The sequence below is a fragment of the Chiloscyllium plagiosum genome, chromosome 7, assembly GCF_004010195.1.
Source record: "Chiloscyllium plagiosum isolate BGI_BamShark_2017 chromosome 7, ASM401019v2, whole genome shotgun sequence".
In the NCBI taxonomy this organism is placed as follows: Eukaryota; Metazoa; Chordata; class Chondrichthyes; order Orectolobiformes; family Hemiscylliidae; genus Chiloscyllium; species Chiloscyllium plagiosum.
In genome coordinates, this window is record NC_057716.1 from 27897109 (window position 1) to 27918054 (window position 20946).

Below are 20946 nucleotides of genomic sequence, written 5' to 3' on the forward strand. Positions count from 1 at the left end.
TCCTCCAGCTTATCTCTCCACGCTCCAGGCTCACTGCCTTTATTCCTGATGAAGGGCTTTTGCCTGAATCATCGATTTCGAAGCTCCTTGGATGCTGCCTGAACTGCTGTGCTCTTCCAGCATCACTAATCCAGACTCCTGTCACCTTTAGGAATTGAGTGACATCTCCTGTGAATGAGCGGAGATAACAAATGCGCTGCCTTTCCCCCCTCAGGTTAGGCCAGGATTGTCATTCACCATTCTGGTCGGACCGACTCAACTTCCAGAGGAAGTCCTGGATGCGGGCATGGTTATAACATTTACAAAGACGTTTAGCTAAGTCCATGAATAAGAAATGTTTGGAGGGATATGGACCAAGCGTGGGCAGGCAGGACTCGTTTAATTTGGGATTATGATCGGCATGGACTGGTTGGACCGAAGGGTCTGTTTCCGTGCTGTATGACCCCTGGAGGCATTATGACATGGCATCTCCCCTATACCCTGGCAACAGCCTTGTTTCTTTTTAAATATGAAACCCCACCTTGCAGCTCAGCTTGTATTTTTCCACACAAAAACCCTCTTCCCAACTGCCTCCTGAAAATCACTGCTCAATTGGACTCCTCAACATGCTTGGAGGTGGTGCATCCCAAATCCCAACCGTCTTTGTTTCGTCCGAGAAACATTTGTGCCTGAACGTTTGCTTTTCCTTTCGTGTGCGTGTGTGCTTTAATTTTTTTTGTTTTAATTAAAAGTCATCTGGTGGTCTTTCAGGGAAGCAGGAATGCATGGTGACGGTGTACTTTGTCCTTGACACTTCGGAAAGCGTCGCGCTGCAGACCCGTATCCAGGGCAACCTGGTGGATAAGATCAAAGACTTCACCGAGGACCTGGTGAACAAGATGACGAATGGCGCGTTCAAGAACCGGGTGAAAATCGCCTGGGAGTTTGGGGGCTTGCACTTCTCCGATCGGGTGGAGCAGTTCAGCCCGATCACCGCGAGCAAGGCCGATTTCATCACCGCACTGCGCGGGGTGAATTACATCGGCCGCGGCACCTTCACCGACTGCGCCCTGCAGGAGATGACCAAAAACATCCAGCAGCAGAGCCGCTCCGAGTCGCGCAACCGTTTCGCCATCGTCATCACAGACGGCCACGTGACAGGCAGTCGATGCGGCGGCATCCAGCGCAACGCGGAGAAGGCGCGCGACGCCGGCATCAAGGTGTTCGCGGTGTCAACCGACGACCTCAAGCACTCCCAGTCCGAGCAATACGAGCAGGGTCTCAGGACCATCGCCAACTTCCCACATGAGCTCTACCGAAACAGCTACACGGCGACTTCAACCAACAGGGCAGAGCCGGCCAGGGCAATCGATCGCATCATTAAAGTCATGGTAAGGATCCGTTCCCTGAGATTTTGTTCTGTTCTGTTTTGTATTGGAAGCTTGCAGTTTTTTTTAAGTTTAATTTTGGTCTTCCATGGCCCTTCCAGCTGTCACGTTTCTGTGTCGCCCGCTGATGACTGCGTTATGGCGGTCTCTAGGCTGGAAGTGACGGTTGGTGAGCCCAGTTGTCCGCATACTGGTACAAGGTACATCGACATCCAGTTCCCGTTCTGGCTGATGTAGGTTTAGACTGAGCCCCACCTCTGTGGCTGGAAAGCATTGGTAAAGCCCTCCTGGCCAAAAACAGTGAAGGAAACAGGTCAGGGTGAAGCATTTGCACACAGTGGGGTATTGACCCGTCTTCAGGCAGAAGACCTGTTAATTACTGACTGTGTGAATTGACTGAATAAATGACTGGCTTCCCAAATGACTGAATAACTATGAATTGGCCAACTGAATGCATGGATGACCAGTTGGCTGAACAGACTGACTGACTGATTTTGGATCACCGGTTGACTGAATAGATTGACTGGCTGAAAAATAAGCACTACCACGGTTAGGCAGTAGTGTGAGGGTTAAAGAAAAAAGAAAAAAAGATTAACAAAAAGGAAATAAAGGAGAAAAAAATAAATAATGAAAAAAATAAAGCCAACAGGAGTGCCAGAAGTTCAGTTCACTCTGAGAGCTGACTCTGAGGGAGCTGGATCAATGTCAAGAAAAAAAAAATAGATTGACCGACTGAATGGATGACCACCAGACTGACTGACTGACTATTGATTGACTGACTGACTGGCTGAAAAAGTGTTGCTGGAAAAGCGCAGCAGGTCAGGCAGCATCCAAGGAGCAGGAGAATCGACGTTTCGGGCATGAGCCCTTCTTCAGGAATCTATTTTAACCTGACTGATTCACTAGCTAACAAAATGAATGAGTGAATCAATCAATCAATCAATCATAGTATTTTTTGGGTCTTTTGTGACATTAAATGCAAGCTGTTGGTATATCTTGTTCAATCCGTTTGAGTTAGTAGGTAGTGGGGGCTGGTTTTGCCAGAGTTATGGTGTGTTCTGTGCATCAGCCTATGGTCAGAGTTTGGTTTCCAGCCAAAAGTGCCCACGGGTTTGGGGACTGCAGATAGTCTTCACTGACTAAACCTTGATGTAAAAAAGGTTCAGCTGGTCACTCTTTATTAAGTACCCATCGGACAAGTTTGTGCTGTGTCGGATTGTCCTACCAGTGTGCTCTGGGTAGGGTGCCAGCGGTGAGTCAATAGGTAGTGTAGTCACTCCTCAGTCAGAAGACATTAGTTCCAAGTTCAGCTCCAGAGACCTGAGCGCAAAGTCTTGGCCAAAAGCCCAGTGCAGTACTGAGGGAGTGCTATACTGTTGGATGTGTCAACTTTCTGATGGGTTGTCAAACCAAGGATCCCATCTGACCCAGTAAGTAAAATTGAAAAGTATCATAGTGCATTTGGAAGGAGTCAGTCTAGTTCTCCAAGTGTCCTGGTCAATATTGATCCCTCAACTAATACCACTGAAACAGATGATCCAGATATTATGACAATGCAGTATGTGGGAGCTTGCTGAGAGCAAAATTGCAATGGAGTCTACATGTTAAAAAGGACTGGACCAGCATTTATTGCCTGTCCCTCGTTGCTCTTACAAAGGTGATGGTGAGCTGCCTTCTTAAACTGCTGCAGTTCATGTGATGTAGGTAGGCCCACAATGCCCTGAGGGAGGGAATGCCAGGAGTTTGACCCAATGACTATTAGGATTGGTGTTATATGTCAGGATGGTGACTGACTAGGAGGGGAACATGCAAATGGTGTTCCCATGTATCTGCTGCCCTTGACCTTCTAACTGGAAGTGGTGTATGAGGATCTTTGCTGAATTTCTGCCCTGCATCTTGTAGATAATACACACTATTGAACGCTGGTGGTGGGGGAAGTGGATGCTTGTGGATGTGGTGCGAATCAAATGGGCTGCTTTGTCGCAGATGGTGTAAAACTTCTTGAGTGTTGTTGGAGCTGCACATCTCCAGGCAAATGGGGAGGATTCACTCCTGACTTGTGCCTTGTAGCTGATAGGCAGGATGTGAGTTAGCTGCTGCAGGATTCCTCTAACCCAATGTTATAGTGGCTGTATTGATGTGGGTAGTTCCGTTCAGTTTCTGGTCAATGGCAGGTCGCAGGTTGCTGAAAGTGGGGGGATGTCCGTGATGCTGATGTCATTAAATATTATTTTCGTCAAAATTGGGCTAAACTGTTGCAATATGATTGGATTTCCCGGACCCATTCCCACACAACGGTCACTTGTCCACTGCTGGTGTACAGCCAGCTGAACTGTGTCTGGTTTTGGTTGGTGGGCTAGCTTGCTGTGTGCACAGGTGTGAGCTCTGTCCTGGTAGTGGGGGGTAGTGCAGATTCTCGGTGAACAGCATAACTCTAGTGCTGCCAGACTGAGAGGACAGCCAGTGGTGCGCATTAAGAGCGGGTAGTTGTAAAACATTAACAGTTGACAGTTCTTCAGAGATTGGATTGTCGTTTGAATCCAGTTAAAGACAGGAAATTCGACGTAAATCAGTTGTACCATTCCAGTGAGTTAAAGAATCTTCGCTTTGCAGCGTGACAATTGACAGTTCTACAGGTTTATTATGAATGAAAAAAGATGGTGTAATCACAATTAAATTTAGCTGTTGCTACAGAGTTGAGAAAAGACTACCCAAAGGGGTAATTGCTCAAGGTGAGGATTCATGGTTCTCTGGAGTTGAGGATTAGCCCGTTTTCAAATCTTAACAGTTTTAAAAGGTCTGAATTGAATGTTTTGTGGGATTAAAGATTCATGGTCCTAAAGGGTTAAGCATTGACAGTTCTGTGGCATCAAAGATCAGGATTGAAAATTAACACAGTTAATCAGTGGTCATTCAACAAGCTTAAGGATGGAGACCCCCCTGCCCCTTTCTCACAGCCCACTTGGCCCACAAGCCTGATTCCTGATGAAGAGCTTATGCTCAAAACGTCGATTCTCCTGCTTCTCAGATGCTGGCTGACCTGCTGTGCTTTTCCAGCATCACTCTCTTGACTCTGATCTCCAGCATCTGCAGTCCTCACTTTCTCCCGTAAGAATGGAAAGGCCTACATGATGATTATTTCACAGTTCAATTGTGTTAAACAGGGACAGTTTGCAAAGTCAGAGATAGAAATTTCTACATGGTTAAGAATTCATTATTCCATCGGGTTAATGATGCAAAGGTTTAGAGTTAGGGATTGACAAATCAGTGCGTTACAGATCACTTGGAATCTTGAGTTGCTATGGTGACACACATCCTTTACACACATGGTATCATTATGGATAATGACGGTCGAGGCTCCAGTGTCTTTCAGTCATAAAGTTGACCAGGTATTACTGCACACTGGATAAGTACATGAACAGGAAAGTTTGGAGGAAGATGGGCCAGGAGCAGGCTGGTGTGGCTAGTTTAGTCTCTGATTATGCTCAGCATGGACTGGTTAGACTGAAGGGACTGTTTCCATCCTGTATGACTCTATGGCTTACCGCCTGCCGATTGGTGTGTGTGTTGGAGGGATTTGTAGTTGGCCATCAACCTGTTTGCACACATTGTGAATGTGGTATCCTTGGCCATCAGCTCCCGAGGTGAGACTTGAACCGAGAATCTCAGGCTCAGATGTAGGAAGGTTGCCAAGACCACAAGACCATCTCCATTGACAACTATACAAGCTTAAAAATCAACAGTCTCTGTGTGAAAGATTGATAGTTCGATAGGATCACAGACTAATGATGCTGCAGGGTGACGGACTACCAATTTTATAACATTAACAATATGCTATTTAGTTAAATATTGACAAAACTGCAAGTTCAAAGATGTCAGATCTACATGGAGGCCACTTTCAGTTTTATATGATCATAGACTGACACTTCTACAGAGGTAGATAGTTGACAGTTCATAATGGTTCTAAACCTTTCAGAAAGGCTGTTCTGGAAGGTTATATATTAACAGACCTAAAGAATTGAGGATTAATCATTTACAGATTTACAGGATGAAACAATTCTAGTTCTCCAGATTAAGGTTCGGTTGTTCTACAGATGAAAGGTTTATGGTTCTATGGGATTAAGTACTGGCCATTCTGTAGATTAAGAATTGACAACTTTACAGCTTCAACATTGACAGGTCACATATTGTTAGCACTGCAACTTCAATGATTTATAATTCTCTAGCAATGTTAAAGTATTTAGGATTAAAAATACTACAAGGTTATGAATGAAAAAATCTTCAAGATTGAAGTTTGCCCGATCTACAATTTTATGCCTGAATAGATTTTACAAAGATAATAATTAATAATTCAATAAGGTCAATAATGCACAGTTCTACAGTGTAAACCATGAACAGGTTTATTACATTAACGGTGTACAGTTCTACAGTGTAAACCATGAACAGGTTTAACCAAAAGGATGTTGCTTTATTGGTGCTATCTCTCCTAAATCCACATGACGTCTAGTTAGTGTGGTACATATGGGTGTATCTCTATACTTTCACAGTGGCCTTACAAGTTCCTCATGTTGTCCCTTCTGTAAGCATGAGAAGACAGTGTCTAACTGTCCCAGTATTCAGGTGTTAACAAATCAAATTATAGGAGGTTCACTCTGAGAACTGCCTAACTCTCCTTCAATTACATTCTCATTATCTCTTGTCATTTTCCACTACTCTTGTCTTATGACACACTTGTTCCTCTTTATATCTTCTTCCCTTTAATGATACCTTTTCAATCTGTTTGTGACTTCACTGATTCTTTCTCCTAAGATCTGGAACCTTGATCAGAGAGGTCTCTTTACTAGATCTCCTCACTACTTTATATAGATTTACTGGATTCCACTTTGAGCTTCACATTGTTTACACTTTTAGAAAGGTACATTATTTACAATGACCAGGTTCAACAAATTAATCATGTACAGTTTGATAGTGCAAACCATGAGTAGATTTAGCAGATTAGTAATGTACACTGCGCTGTAAACGGTGACCAGATTTACCAGATTAATAATGTACAGTAATATCAATAAAACCAAGAACTGTGGATAAGAGCAAATTACTGTGGATGCTGGAATCTGAAACCAAAAGAGAAAATGCTGGAAAATCTCAGCAGGTCTGGCAGCATCTCCAAGGAGAGAAAAGAGCTGACGTTTCGAGTCTAACTGACCCTTTGTCAAAGCTTAAGAAAGGGAGAAATTGGGAGGTATTTATACTAGGAACTGTGGATGCTGCACATCTGAAACAAAAACAGAAATCCCTGCAGAAACACAGCAGGTCTGGCAGCATCAATGGGAAGAAAGCAGAGTTAATGTTTCCAGTCTGTTGAATCTTCATCAGAACCTTTAGTAGCTTGGGATAGGTGGTATTTATGGTGAAAATGATGTGGGGTGGGGGGGGAAGGTAGTGAAGGTGGTGTAGAGGGGACAGGTGAGTTGAAAGGTGGAGATGGACCCAGAGAGAGAGAGATATGAAAGGGGTAGATAAACAAGGAGACTATGGATAGCTGTCAAGATTAGTCCTGATGAAGGGCTTTTGCCCGAAACGTCGATTTTCCTGTTCCTCAGATGCTGCCTGACCTGCTGTGCTTTTTCATCACCACTTTAATCTAGACTCTAATCTCTAGCATCTGCAGTACCCAGTTCTGCTGACTATGGATAGCTGCCCAGCACAGAGGAAAAGCTGAATAAGTGGCATTAACATCGAAGAGAAGAATAAAATGGCTTGGCTGTACTGAATGCAACCTGTATAATGTGATAATGAGCCTAGAAGTATGTGACAGTAAATGACTGTGTTAAAGTAACCCATGTTATAACAGGGCTGGGTGTGGGGAAGGGTAAAAAACGTGGAAGGATGGAATCGGGCTCTAAAGTTATTGAGCTCAATGTTGAGTCCTAGAAGCTGCAGGATCCCAAGTGGAAAATGAAATGTTCTTCGAGCTTGTGCTGAGGCTCACTGGAACTCTGCAGCAGGCCTGTGACAGAGATGTTGGTCGGGGAACACTATGGTGTGCTGAATGGGCAGGAAGCTAGAAGCTGGGGCTCTTTTTTTGCGGACAGAGCATAAGTGCTCTGCAAAGAAGTCACCCAGTCTGCATTTTGACTCCCAGAGGAGACCACATTGTGAGCAGCGAATACATTAGACTAGATTGAGCAAAGTGCAGGCAAATCATTGCTTCTCTTGGATAGGGGCCTTGGTTAGTGAGGAGGGAGGAAGTAAATGGGCTGGTATTATACCTCTGCAATTGGATAGGAAAGTGAGAGTGTGTGGAGATGTTGGGGATGGAGGAGGAGTACCTGAGTGTCTCTGAGCAAGTGGTCCCTGTGGAAGGTTGACAAGGGGGGGAGGGGATATGTGTCTGGTGGTAGATCCCACTGCCGGTGGTTGAAATGATGGCTGATGATCTTATGGATATGGTGCTAGTGGGATGATAGGTGAGGACAAGGGGTCTTTTTTGCTGTTGTGGGAGAGGAGAGAGGGGATAGCGACAGAAGAGCGGGAAATGTGTAGGACACTGCTGGGCACCCTGTGGTGGGGAATCCTCGGTTGAGGAAGAAGGTGGACATTTCGGAGGTACCCCCTTGTCGAAATTGACATCGGTAAAACAGTTGCGATGGAGACACACAAACCAGGAAAATGGAGTAGAAGCAGGGTGTGAGGATGTATAGTCAAGGGAACTGGGAGTCGGTGGGTTTGGAGTGGATGTCGGTGATCAGTGTCTCCCGAGAAATGGAAACCGATGTCGAGGAAGTGCAGGGAGGAGGGAGATCGATCAGGTGAAGGTGAGAGGAGGATGGAAGCTGGAAGTGAAATTGTTTATAATGTATGGTTCTACAGTGTAAAGAATGAGTAGCTTTACTAGACTATTAAGGTGCAGGTCTACAATGTAAACTATGAACAGATTTACCAGATTAGTCATGTATAATTCTACAGTGTAAGCAATTAATGGGTTTATCAGATTAATCATATATGTTTTTACAGTGTAAACATGACCAGGTTTTCTAGATTAATGGTTCTACATTGTAAGCAAAGACTATGTTTACCAGATTAATAATATGCAGCTCTACTGTAATAATTGAATACAGGCTTACCAGATTATTAATGTACAGTGCTACAGAGTAAGAACTGGGTTTTCCAGGTCAATATTGCACAGTTCTGTGGTGTAAACAGTCCTCTGAGTAGAAGCATATTCTCTATGTCCACTGTATCCAGATTAATAATGTACGGTTCTACAATATAAAGAATGAAAAGGCTTCCCAGATTTATTAATGTCTAGGTCCATGACCAGTTTAATCAGATTAATAATGTACAGTTCTGCAGTACAAACACTGAATACACTTGCTAGAGTAATAATGTACAGTTCCACAGTGTAAACAATGAACAGGCTTACAAATTACCCATAACACCATAAAACGTAGGAGCAGAATTAGTCCATTCGGCCCTTCAAGTCTGTCCTACCGTTCGATCATGGCTGATATATTTCTCAACCACGTTCTCCTGCCTTATCCCCATAATCTTTGATCTCCTTTCTAATCAAAAACTTACTTGCTATAACTACGCTCAATGACTTCGACCCCACAGCTTGTTGTGGTAACGAATTTCACAGATTCGGTAGCCCCAGGCTGAAGACAATCCCACTAATCTCCGTTCTAAACGGCCGTCATTCAATCTGAGAGGCTGTGCTGTTGGATCCTAAACTCCCCTATGAGTGAAAACACATTCTCCCACATTCACTCTGTCCAGATTAACAGTGTAGAGTTCCACAGTGTAAAATGTGAACAGATTTACCAGATATATAACATTTAGTTCTTTGATGTAAACAGTGACCAGTATAAACAATGAACAAGTTTACCACATACAAAGTTCTGTAGAGTTAAGGTCAAACAACCTTAGAAGTGCATACACTATTGACCAGTTCCACCATGTCACTCACCGATATGCTCAGGCTATTTCTGGGCACTTCAGTATCTTGCTGTCCATCCATGCCTTCCTTTCTCCAATTCTACTTTATTCTATTGTCAGCCATTGGCAGAAGAAAATCCTTAATCCCAATGCATTCACAAAATCTCAACTGTCTACCTTCAGTGTACCACTCACCATGAATATCTGAGTGCCAATCCCCTCAATCAGATTTGGTGCGTCATCCTGTTACAGCCACTCACTTCTTCTTTATTCTCTTGTCGCTCCATCTGCTCTGATCCTTGTCTCCATTCCCTTGTGTCCTAGTGAGGCAGGTTTGAATGACAGCCTGCCTTGGCTATCCACTGCCACATCTGACAAGGGGTACCTCCGATTTGTCCACCTTCTTCCTCAACCGAGGATTCCCCACCACAGGGCGACCAGCAGTGTCTTACACATTTCCCACTCTTCTGTCACTATCTCTCTCTACCTTCCCACAGCAGCAATAAAGACCCCTTGTCCTCACCTATCATCCCACTAGCACCATATCCATAGGATCACCAGCCAACATTTCAACCACCGGCAGTGGGCTGCTACCACCAGACACATATTCCCTCCCTTTCCTTGTCAACCTTCCACAGGGACCACTTGCTCAGAGACACTCAGGTACTCCTCCTCCATTCCCAACATCTCCACACACTCTCACTTTCCTATCCAATACTTTAAGCACTGTTGGTTTCTGGGATCATTCTGGAATGGAACAATTCACTTTCTGTTCTATTCTCAATCACAAGTTGTTTAACTTGCACTCTTTATTTTTTTCTGCCTTTACCATTTAGACCTCCCACCACCTCTGAAGAGGAGTTAATTGTACTTTGCCTTGAAGACTATGACCATCCAATCAGCTGCTTTCATCCCTTCCCCTGTTCCTCTGAGTCACGTATTTTTTCAGCATCTCTCCTGTCTACTCTCATGCATTCTTTGAGCTCACCTTGTCCGTGAAACCCACTTCTGCTCCCTCAGTCTTTAATTCTTTTCATGGGATATGGGCACGGTCGCTATGGTGAATGTTGTTGCGGGCAAAGCCAGCATTTGCTGTCCATCTGTAATTGTCCTCAGACTGACTGACTAGTTTGGCCATTGCAATGGGTTGTTGAGAGACGAGCACATTGCACTGGGTGTGAGCTCACATCGTGTAAGGGTGGCACATATCTTTCCCTAAAGCATATCAGTTGACCTGATGTGTTTTATGATTTTCAGCGACAGTTTTATGGTCACTAGCATGGATTACTGGGTCAGGCACCTCACCAGTATCTCCCCTCTCGGTCCTTTTCGGTCTACTAACCTGGACTGGCTGCTGTTTGAGAAATGTTTTGACTATCTTCAGATTGTTCCACAGTTTCATCCCTTGCTATCCCTACACTGTTTAGCATGTATACTGTACAACTCAAAGAAATTTCCCTGCCCCTCCAATTTTAACCTCCTGCATTTCACTGGGATTCATCAATCTCCCCTTAGAGAATGCTCCTTAAACCATGCTTGGACCATGTTTTGCTTACATCTGCCTGGGTGGGACTTTACGGGAGAGTTACTGATTTAAAGAGGCTTTATGAAAAAAACAAGTTGTTAGATTGAGAACCTTTCCGGTTAAGGACACACTGGAGTTCTGGATGAGGTGCTGGTTGGGCTCATGGATGGGGAGTTTGAAGATGGTCCTTAGGGCAAGGAAGCAAGTCCTGAGTCCACCCCTGTCAGAAAGGCAGGGGGCTCAAATCCTGTACTGTTGGTACCAATCTAACCCACACCAGCCATCCAGTCAACTGAGCCAACCAGTACCCCCAAAGGGGTGGCACGGTGGCTCAGTGGTTAGCACTGCTGCCTCACAGCACCAGGGTCCCAGGCTCAATTCCAGCCTCGGGCGACTGTCTGTGTGGAGTTTGCACATTCTCCCAGTGTCTGTGTGAGTTTCCTCCGGGTGCTCTGGTTTCCTCCCACAGTCCAAAGATGTGCAGGTTAGGTGAATTGGCCATGCTAAATTGCCAGTAGTATTAGGTGAATTAGTCAGAGAGAAAGATGAGTCTGGGTCCGTTATTCTTCGGAGGGTCAGTGTGGATTTGTTAGGTCAAATGGTCTGTTTCCACACTGTAGGGAATCTAATCTAAAGTAGTCTGCATTTCTTTGGCAACCTACACTCTTATGTGGAAGTTACAAGTTGGAGCATTGGATAGTGATGGTGGGCGCTCCAATATTTTTCTATCCTGTTATGTCTGTCAGCAACCAACAAGGCATCACACCCCACCTTGGTGATTTTGAATGGTGTCAGAAACCTCTTTATCTATTTAGACACTAGCCAATTTCTCTAATACTATCCCCCATCCCTTTTACTGTGACACTAGAAACACAAAGAAACAGATACAGATAGCTCCACCATACACACCCTTTTCAGTAAAGTATCCTCACCCCTTTCTGCTACCCTTATGGAAGATGTTTGGATTACCTCCTATACTACCCACTAATCTATTCTCATACGCTCTCTTCCCTCCTCTTGTTCTCTGGTATCCTTCACAATCTAACAAACGCCTCTTTAGATAACTTGAAGTCATACCTTCCTAAGTGTTCAACAGAACGAGCTCCATGGGAGCAGCCAGTCCTGATTCACTGGAACCCAAACAGAAACTTTATTACTCAGTCGGATATTTTAATAACAGTTAGCCAAACAGTCTCCTCCTCCCCAAATCCCACAGGTCACTCACTGGGAATCAAGCAGCACAGAAAGGAAAGGATATGTCTTTTGTTTTAAAGTGGAACCATCCCTTTTCCTTTAGGCCTGTCCATTCTTGGAGACTCCTGGATGGTCCTGGTGGTTTGATGACCCCTATCTTACACTTCTGCCCTAGTGTGTGTACTCTTTATGGGATGTGGCAGCCCAGGACTGGCCTAACTGATGCCACTTGACATAACTTCAGAAATACCCATCCCTCAACACTGCAGTTGAACGAGGAACCTATCTGATTCCAAGACATGACTGATAGGTTCAAAATGAACCCATTTTAAAGTTCGAGAGGGAACGACATGTCCCGAGGATCACAGTTCAATGAAAGGAGGGCTGGTAGATTAGATTACTTACAGTGTGGAAACAGGCCCTTCGGCCCAACAAGTCCACACCGACCCGCCGAAGCGCAACCCACCCAGACCTATTCCCCTACATTTACCCCTGCATCTAACACTACTGGCAATTTAGCATGGCCAATTCACCTAACCTGCACATTTTTGGACTGTGGGAGGAAACCCACGCAGACACGGGGAGAATGTGCAAACTCCACGCAGTCAGTCGCCTGAGGCGGGAATTGAACCCGGGTCTCTGGCGCTGTGAGGCAGCAGTGCTAACCACTGTGCCACCGTGCCACCCACTATCGAGGTAAATCCTCGATAGGTTGATGCTGCTGCATCGCTGGATGCATTTTGCTACGAACAAAGAGCGCAGGTCTCCATATGGCTCTTGGATGTGGTAAGGAATGTTATGGCCTATCCTGCTTGGCCAGCATCAGTATTTGTCAGTAAAATATGGGCCTGCATTTTGAGGGCCTGAATCCAAACCAAATTAAAGTTTGTTTAACAAAGGAGGGTTTGTTTCTGCAAAAAACAACAGGACCTAAAGGTAATACCCAAGTTTTAAACAATTGTGTGCAACACTCATTCTTGTCTCCCATTCTGATGGATTAAAGATGGCGGCACATTACCTGGTCTCCATTCCAGTATACTGCCCAATGTGTGACTCACTTGCTTCAGGTGAAGTCGTTGTTTAAATCTGACTTGTTAGTCTATGATGCTGTTTTACTGTGAAGTCTGTTAATTTGGTTTTCATCTGATTTATGTTTTACAGAAAACAGAAGCCTTCAATGATGTGAGTGCAACTACGTTTCTACTCGATAATGCTTTTTACTTGAATTAAACCCTATTTCTGTCCAGTTCCTAAGCAATGATAGATTACAGCACATTCATTGAACCATGGTGGCTCAGAAAGCTGCGTTTGCCCCACAGTTTATTTTGCCTGCAACTTCCAACTTGAGTATGATAGGTTTTCACAGAATTGTTACAATGCAGAAAGAGGCCATTCAGCCCATCATCTCTGCACCAGCTCTCTGAGCGTTTTAATTCAATGCCTGTCTTTTTTCCCCATAATCCTGCGCAGTGTTCCTTTTTTTTTAATAGCTATCCAATGCCCTCTTGAACACCTCAATTGAACCTCCCTCCACAACACTTGCAGGCAGTGCATTCCTTACTCTCTCTACTCGCTGTATGAAGAAGCTTTCCCTCACTTCTCATTCGCTTCTTTGACAAAACTCTTGAAAAATGATGCTCCCAACTCCTCAGTCAGCTTGCAAGTAGAAACAGTTTCTCCCTGTCCGCTCTGTCCAAACCCCTGCCGGTTTCGAAGGGTATCAAATCGTCCTCTTCGCCTTTGACAACCTTCAGGTTCTGGTTCGACCCAGTACTAAGGAGGCAAGACTGGCTGGAGGCAGGTTGTCCACCTCTTCAGGCCCCGGGGATTTTGGGCAGTTGTGTTGTTCCAGTCATTCCGTCTCCATTCTCTTTGATTTGCACTACCACACGGTGTAGATGCTGGCACCACACTAGATTCGTCCCCGAATCCGCCCCCCTCCCCATAACCCTCCGCACCCCCAGCAAAGACAATGACATCTCCATCTCCGTTGGACCCAGGTAAGCTTTCCTTTTGAGAGTTCAAAAGACTCTGCTGTAGTTTTTGTCTCTTTTTTTATTTTTGATTTAATTCCTCATCAGGAATTGCCTTTCGAAACACGGGATGATTGCAGTGGGGATTAGATGGTGATTCACAAAAACAGTGCGGAGAAGGGGAAACGGGATTACCCCAGATGGGTGTGTGTGAAACGAGCAATGCAATGGGCCTTTGGGGTGTATCAAGTTGAGCCAAGGAGTAAACCAGTTTGGGGGTAGGCGTTGTCAATGGAACGCTGAGGTGAAGGGGAGGAAGTGGAGAGGAAGAGAGGGAAAAGTGAGCAGGACCTCTTCAATGTTCGCAGGTCGGGATGGTAAAACAAGATGCTTTTTGCTTTGCTGTTAAATTTTATCCAAGAGCATATTGGAGGCTGTTTGCTCATGCTGTATTCGGTGACTACCAGTTGTATTTGCTTTGGGAGTTTCTGCTTACTCCTGCTTTTAGTTGTTATGTAATGAATGTAACAAAGAGGCATTTAGTGAGTACAGTGAAGGAAGGGCGAGTTATTCGACACTTACTTTGCCTCAGCTTTCTGTCACCTATTATAATCGAGTGGGGATTATTCAATGGGAATCTAGACCTGGTTTGGACATGGGCAAGTGATTATCCATTTCCTTCATTAACTATTACACTGCCTTGATTTTCAGTGCTACAAGATGAAGTGTCTGGAATATCCAGGTGGGCCTGGATTAAAGGGATTCAAAGGAAGAAAGGTAGGTGAAATAAAACACTCTTTCATTTGGGAATGGGGAAGGAACTTCAGACTGCAGTCTGGGAGAATTAAGCTGGTGGTCTTCGATTCACTGGACTTTTGTACATTAACTCCCTTGGTTGACGAGGGATGGTGGAGCCCCATGCTTTCTGAACTGACTGCGCCTGCAAGTTGCTGGTTTGGCGAGACGGTTGAGACCATTCTCAAGAAATGTGGATCCCACTCTCTGAACCTAGTCTGAGATTTCAGAGAGGTTCCTGCACCAGAAGAGCTACCTTGAGGTGGTACACTGCCACTGCTGGATGTACTCCTCTCTCCATTAACTGTCTCCCAGTTTCTGAGGTGAATGGGGAGTGGTGGGATATTAGCAATTAGCAGCAACGAGGCTGGAGGAGCTAGGAAGCATGACCCCTTTTGTTTTTCTGAAGAAATCAACTGAAGGACGTGAGACTTGTGAAAAATGACAAGGCTCAGGAATAGCTAGAGAGACCCTCCAGTCTGTGCAAGTGAAATAATCAATTGTGCCTTTGGGTAGGTTGTCTCCATCAGATCTGAGAGTTTACTGCTTAAGCATTTAGGAATAGAAACGAGCTCCCAACTGCCGATGACCCACAAGCCTCACTGCTGAGTCCGTCCAGTATCGGTGACAGAGCTGTGCTCCCTGCTGGGATAACTGAACTCTTCCAAGTTGGCAGGAGGAGTCTGCTGTATGCGGCTGCTGGGTGAGCTCACAATGCCCTCTGTTGCTTAACAGGCCCACTCGTCTATTAAAGAGTCAGGACGTAGGTTTGCTCGCTGAGCTGGAAGGTTCATTTTCAGACGTTTCGTCACCATGGTAGCCTTGGCATCATAGTAGCCCACAAACCCACCAACACACTAAAACAGCAGCTAATCAACTTGAAAGACCCTATACAGGCCTATACAAACTAATGTAATTTACAAAATACCGTGCAAGGACTGTAGCAAACACGACATCGGACAAACAGGCAGAAAACTAGCCACCAGGATACATGAACACCAACTGGCCACAAATCGACATGACCCTTTCTCACTAGTATCCTTGCATACAGATGAGGAAGGACACCACTTCGACTGGGACAACACATCCATCCGAGGACAAGCCAAACAGTGACACGCACGAGAATTCCTAGAAGCATGGCATCCTAACTGGAACTCCATTAACAAACACATTGACGTGGATCTGTTTTACTACCCCCGAGAAAAAGAACAGGAAATGACACCACCATAGGAAATGACATCACCAACTCAAGGAAACCCAAATGTATAAATAGAAAGCAGGAATCATCAACCATGCTTTGTCCGGAGGCTCATTGAAGATGTTACCTAGTATGGTGACAAAACATCTGAACATGAACCTTCCATCCAGAACCTCAACCTGAGCTACACATCTTCTCAAAACTGGCTAATTAAAGAGTCAATCTGTCATGGTCCTGGAGGACCATGACACAGCCAGAGGAGAGAATAGCACAGGGAACTCGTGGGAGCCTTGTCATTGAAACATGTGGCACAGCCAGCTCCTTGAAATGTTATATCTATGGCTCAGACCTGACTGTAACACGGGTTGTGGCCGGTTCACACTGGGAGTGTGGCACTATCAGAGGAGCCCTTTCTTGGGTGGGGCATTAAACTGAGGCCCACTCTGTCCCCTTGGCTGGAGGTAATAGAACTCGAGGCACTCCTCAAAGAAGGAGAGACTGCTTCTTGATGGCCTCCTAGCCAACATTCATCCCTTAAACAAGCACAGATTAACTAGCTACTCATCGTTAAAGATCGTGGAATGCTATTAAATGTATAATGGACACATGCTTCACCTGTCTGATAATAATCATTGCCTTATGAGATGAAGTGTCTGGAATATCCAGGTGGGCCTGGATTAAAGGGATTCAAAGGAAGAAAGGTAGGTGAAATAAAACACTCTGGGGCATCTCTAAGAAATAAGATAAATTGCAATTATAAATGCAAGTCTTTCCTTTGAAAGTGGAGATTTGAAATAGTGTAAATATGCAACCTTTGTGTCTTTAGGGAGAAAAGGGAAGCACTGGTGAACCTGGTGATACAGGCCCGATGGGACGGCAGGTGAGTCTCATTTTTATCAAGAGATTTATGTTTCCAACACCAACTTCGTTTTTAACACGTGTTTGAATAAACAAATGTATTGTTTCTTCTTGTGTAGGGTGATCCTGGTATCGAAGGCCCCATTGGATTCCCTGGTCCGAAGGTAAGAAACAACGCCACTTGTTAACTACTTCGCTGTGCCTTTGGGTCTCCCATCCCCCAGCCCACTAACCCACTAATCCCTCCACACCAAGGAATCTTCCCTTATTAAAATCTGCAACCTGTTCATTTCTCTTGGTTGTAAAAGTAAGCGCCTTCTACCTCAGTCCAGAAACTGCTTTCTGTACAACTTACAACATGTGGCACGTGGGAAGGATATTTTAGTGTGGAATAGGGGTGGCACGGTGGCTCAGTGGTTAGCACTGCTGCCTCACAGCGGCAGGAATTCTCGGACGACTATGTGGAGTTTGCACATTCTCCCCGAGTCTGCGTGGGTTTCCTCCAGGTGCTCTGGTTTCCTCCCACAGTCCAAAGACGTGCAGGTTAGGTGGATTGGCCAAGCTGACTAGAGTGGGATGCTCGTTGGAGGGTCAGTGCAGACTCAATGGGCCAAATGGCCTCTGTCTGCGCTGTAGGGATTCTATGATTCTAATGAGGCTTATAGCTTAGATAGAGACACATATGCCAAAGGTGAGGTCAGGTCATATGCAACTAGAACCTGGCTCTAAATAAGATGTCCTTCTGCAGTTATGTCGCGTAAAGCTCATCCACTGCTGTTCACCTACAAGATTGTAGTCCTTTCATTGATCCAGGCGGAGGGAGATGGAAGGCAGTGTCAGCAGGAGAAGTGAAAAGTGACAGTAGGCCGATCCTGCCTGGGTGAAGCAATGCTTTGATTAAAAGTATGACTAACTTTGAGGTCATGATCACACTGTGAGGTGTGGAGTTGGTCAGCCTGTTCAATTAAATGGGTATAGAATGCAGAATAGCTCCATCTATATCTCTGTGTTGCACTTAAAAAAAAGGAACAAATCCCGTAATTTCAACTCCTTTGTATTTTTTTTTTACAATCGGTTCTCCGTGTGAAGACTGATATTTAAGGGACACAACTATTTACCCAGTTGTGGGTCTCACTTGGTTCAAGAAGTGCCAAAAGTCAACCAAAGAACGCATTTAAATTGGGTTTTTATAATAATCCAACTGCTTTGCCATCACTTTTATCGGTACTAACATTCCGTTTCCTTTTTTCTTATAATGCAAATGCTTCAACTTTCAAAAATTATATTCAAGTTCACAAATTGCAGTGGTATGATTTTGAATGCTAAATGATTGGACCCCATGTTTGCGTCGAAGAACACCAATGTGGAATGTGTAAATGCAAGTTACTCTAAGTCCTCTGGACGTGAACCCAAAAACTACACCTTGTTCCACTCTAACCTGAGCTTCTGACTCAGGAGTTTAAAGGAATAAATTCACACGTGGAGCACTGCTTCGAGGTGAGGGTGCTTGCCTGTCGGAGTAAAAGGGAGCTCAGAGTGTAAGGGGGAAATAGCTATTAGGTTAGTTGTTAGCATATGCCGTCAGATGATGTCCCAATACATAGAGCTGGAACCTGAGGGGGTGAGGTTCTGGTGAAGTCAACAACCCACTTCCATCCAAGTCACAGTTGTTGGGGCCTGCATCTGCTGCTTCTGTCCATCAGACATGTGACCTGGGAGCTGTTGGCCACCATCTTTGTCATCCTTTAAGCTTGGTCCTCCGTCCCAACAATGGCCTCCTCATAGTGTGAGGGCAGAGGGCAGGTCAGTCGGGGCTCAATGAATATCGAGGGCACACAGTGTGGGAGCTGTGCCCATCAGAGATCCAAAGAGGGAAGACTATCCTAATACTCAGTATCTGACTCATTGGGCCTGAAGGTTGGCACAGGGTATTTGGAAGGGGCATGGTAAGGTAGCCCCTGTAGTTGCCAGGGTGGCAATCAGGCAGTGTAGACAGCCTAGTTTTCATTTCCATTGAACTTGAATGGGGTGGGAATTCTGCAGATTTTGCACGGGGGGGAAGGAATGGTGAGTTACTCTGTGTAGGAACCTGTCTTGGCTTTGTAACTACAAACTTTTCTTTTCCTCAGCATGATCTCTTGCAATCCCACGAGCACGTTACTCATATCCCTTTGCCAACACATAGCTCGGACAATTGGCGTGCACCGGATTGAAGCATGCCAGTATGTCATGTTCCGACTGGCTACACTAATGTTTCTCTTTTCTCCCTTTCACAGGGTTTTCCAGGACTAATGGGTGAAAAGGTAAGACCTCTTCTTTTCAAATTCCCAACTCTGACTTCCAAGCAGAGCGGCAAATGTTAGAATCCAACTAGCATCATTGATGTACAATTGTAACATTTAAAAGGCTTCTGGGTGGGTATATGAATAGGAAGGGTTTGGAGGGATATGGGCCAGGTGCTGGCAAATGGGACTAGATTGGGTTGGGATATCTGGTCGGCATGGACGGGTTGGATCGAAGGGTCTGTTTCTGTGCTGTACATCTCTATGACTGTATGTGTCATCGAAGGTTTGGGCCCCCAGTCCCCCAACCCATTCCATCAATTAGGCATTGTGCCCAGGGTGCTGACTGGGCCTCGCCAGAGTGTGGCCTGTGCCACGTGTGACACTGCTCCCGGACCTGGATTCCACTGGAACACTGCAGGTGCTAAGTGGGCATCCAATGTGGTGGTTGCAAATTGGATGTGTCAAAGGTGTTGGGCAGTGGTACTCAGTGCCATGAGAGTTATTTAATCCATAGTCCAGCTGCCTTAATAACACTGCAGAGTGGGGGAATCTTCCAATTCACTCTCCCCAATCCTCTGGGTTTAAATTTAATGACAACATTTATAATGTATTACCATGTTCCTCTTTATGATTACAGGGTGAAATTGGAACAGAAGGAAAGAAGGTGAGAACTCTCTTTATGGGTTAGACTCTCACTCATGTTCACACTCATACTGTCTCTCATTCATTTTCCCTCTTGCTCTCTGCTGTGATATCATTTGCACTTTCTCATGTTATCCCTCTCGGGGTCTGTTGTTCTCGTCGGTCTCCAGCTCAGTCTCGTGCTTTCGTTCACAATCTCATGCTCTCACACTCTTTATCATTCTTTCTCTAGGGTGCCACCTCTTTCACTCCCTCTCATGCACACACTCTCCTTACATTTCTCTTGTGCTTCTTTTTACCTTCTCTCTCGCGCACACTCCTGATGTCTCATGGTCATTCTCACACGCTCTCTTACGCAGCTCTCACTGTCACTCTTTCTTGCGCTCTCTCACGTTCTCTCTTTGTTGCTGTCTGTATGATGCTGTTTCTGTCTCCCTCTCAATCTCTCACCCTCTATTCTCTGCTCACTCTCATGCTGTCTCTTTCTCTCACTGTCTCCTATGAGCTAATTTAATACTTTACCTCTTTTAGATTGCAGTGCCGACTATGGATCCCTAACACTATCATTATTTCTCCTGTATCCTTTAGGGTATCGCTGGATTACCAGGTCGAGATGGGATTAATGGACAGAAGGTAGGCTCTTTGATCCCAAGCGGATGAAGTGAATTCAACACTAACGGTGTTGGCCCAACACTGTCGGCCCAGTAGTGTCCGACAGGGATCAGTGCTGGGTCCTTTATTGTTTGTGATATTCATAAGTAATGTAGATAAGAATGTTAAGGGTGGAAGGGAAGGATTATAAATCAGTTTACAGATGACTCGAGGATTATCCAGGTGGTTGACAGTGAGGAGGGAAGGTGGAAGTATTAGCTTAGAGGAGAATACAAACAGATTGGGCAGATCTGTTTACTCCTGATAAATGCGGGGTGATGCACTTTGGAAGGAGAAACAAGACAAGGGAGCACTCACTGGACACTAGGAAGCTGAGAAGAACAGAGGGATGTCGTGGTTCTTGCCCGTGAAGGAGACAGGACAGATGAAGAGACTAGTTTAGAAGGCATACAAAACTCTTGCCTTTATCAGTTGAGGCATAGATTATAAAGGTTGGGAGGTTATGTTGCAGCTATAAAGAACTTTGATTAGGCCACACCTGGAGTACTGTGTGCAGTCTGGT

At 45.1% G+C, this 20946-nt stretch overlaps 1 protein-coding gene across 2 annotated transcripts in view; it reads left to right on the top strand.

The window, feature by feature from the left end:
* Positions 1-20946, top strand: part of col6a2 (collagen, type VI, alpha 2) — a 74521-nt gene that overhangs the window by 9279 nt on the left and 44296 nt on the right. For both annotated transcript variants that reach the window (XM_043693334.1, XM_043693333.1), the window contains exons 3-10: positions 751-1370; positions 13183-13203; positions 14706-14771; positions 16814-16867; positions 16965-17009; positions 19122-19148; positions 19768-19794; positions 20361-20405. In XM_043693334.1, the coding sequence (XP_043549269.1) occupies positions 751-1370; positions 13183-13203; positions 14706-14771; positions 16814-16867; positions 16965-17009; positions 19122-19148; positions 19768-19794; positions 20361-20405 (905 nt within the window). The remainder of the gene's footprint in view (positions 1-750; positions 1371-13182; positions 13204-14705; positions 14772-16813; positions 16868-16964; positions 17010-19121; positions 19149-19767; positions 19795-20360; positions 20406-20946) is intronic.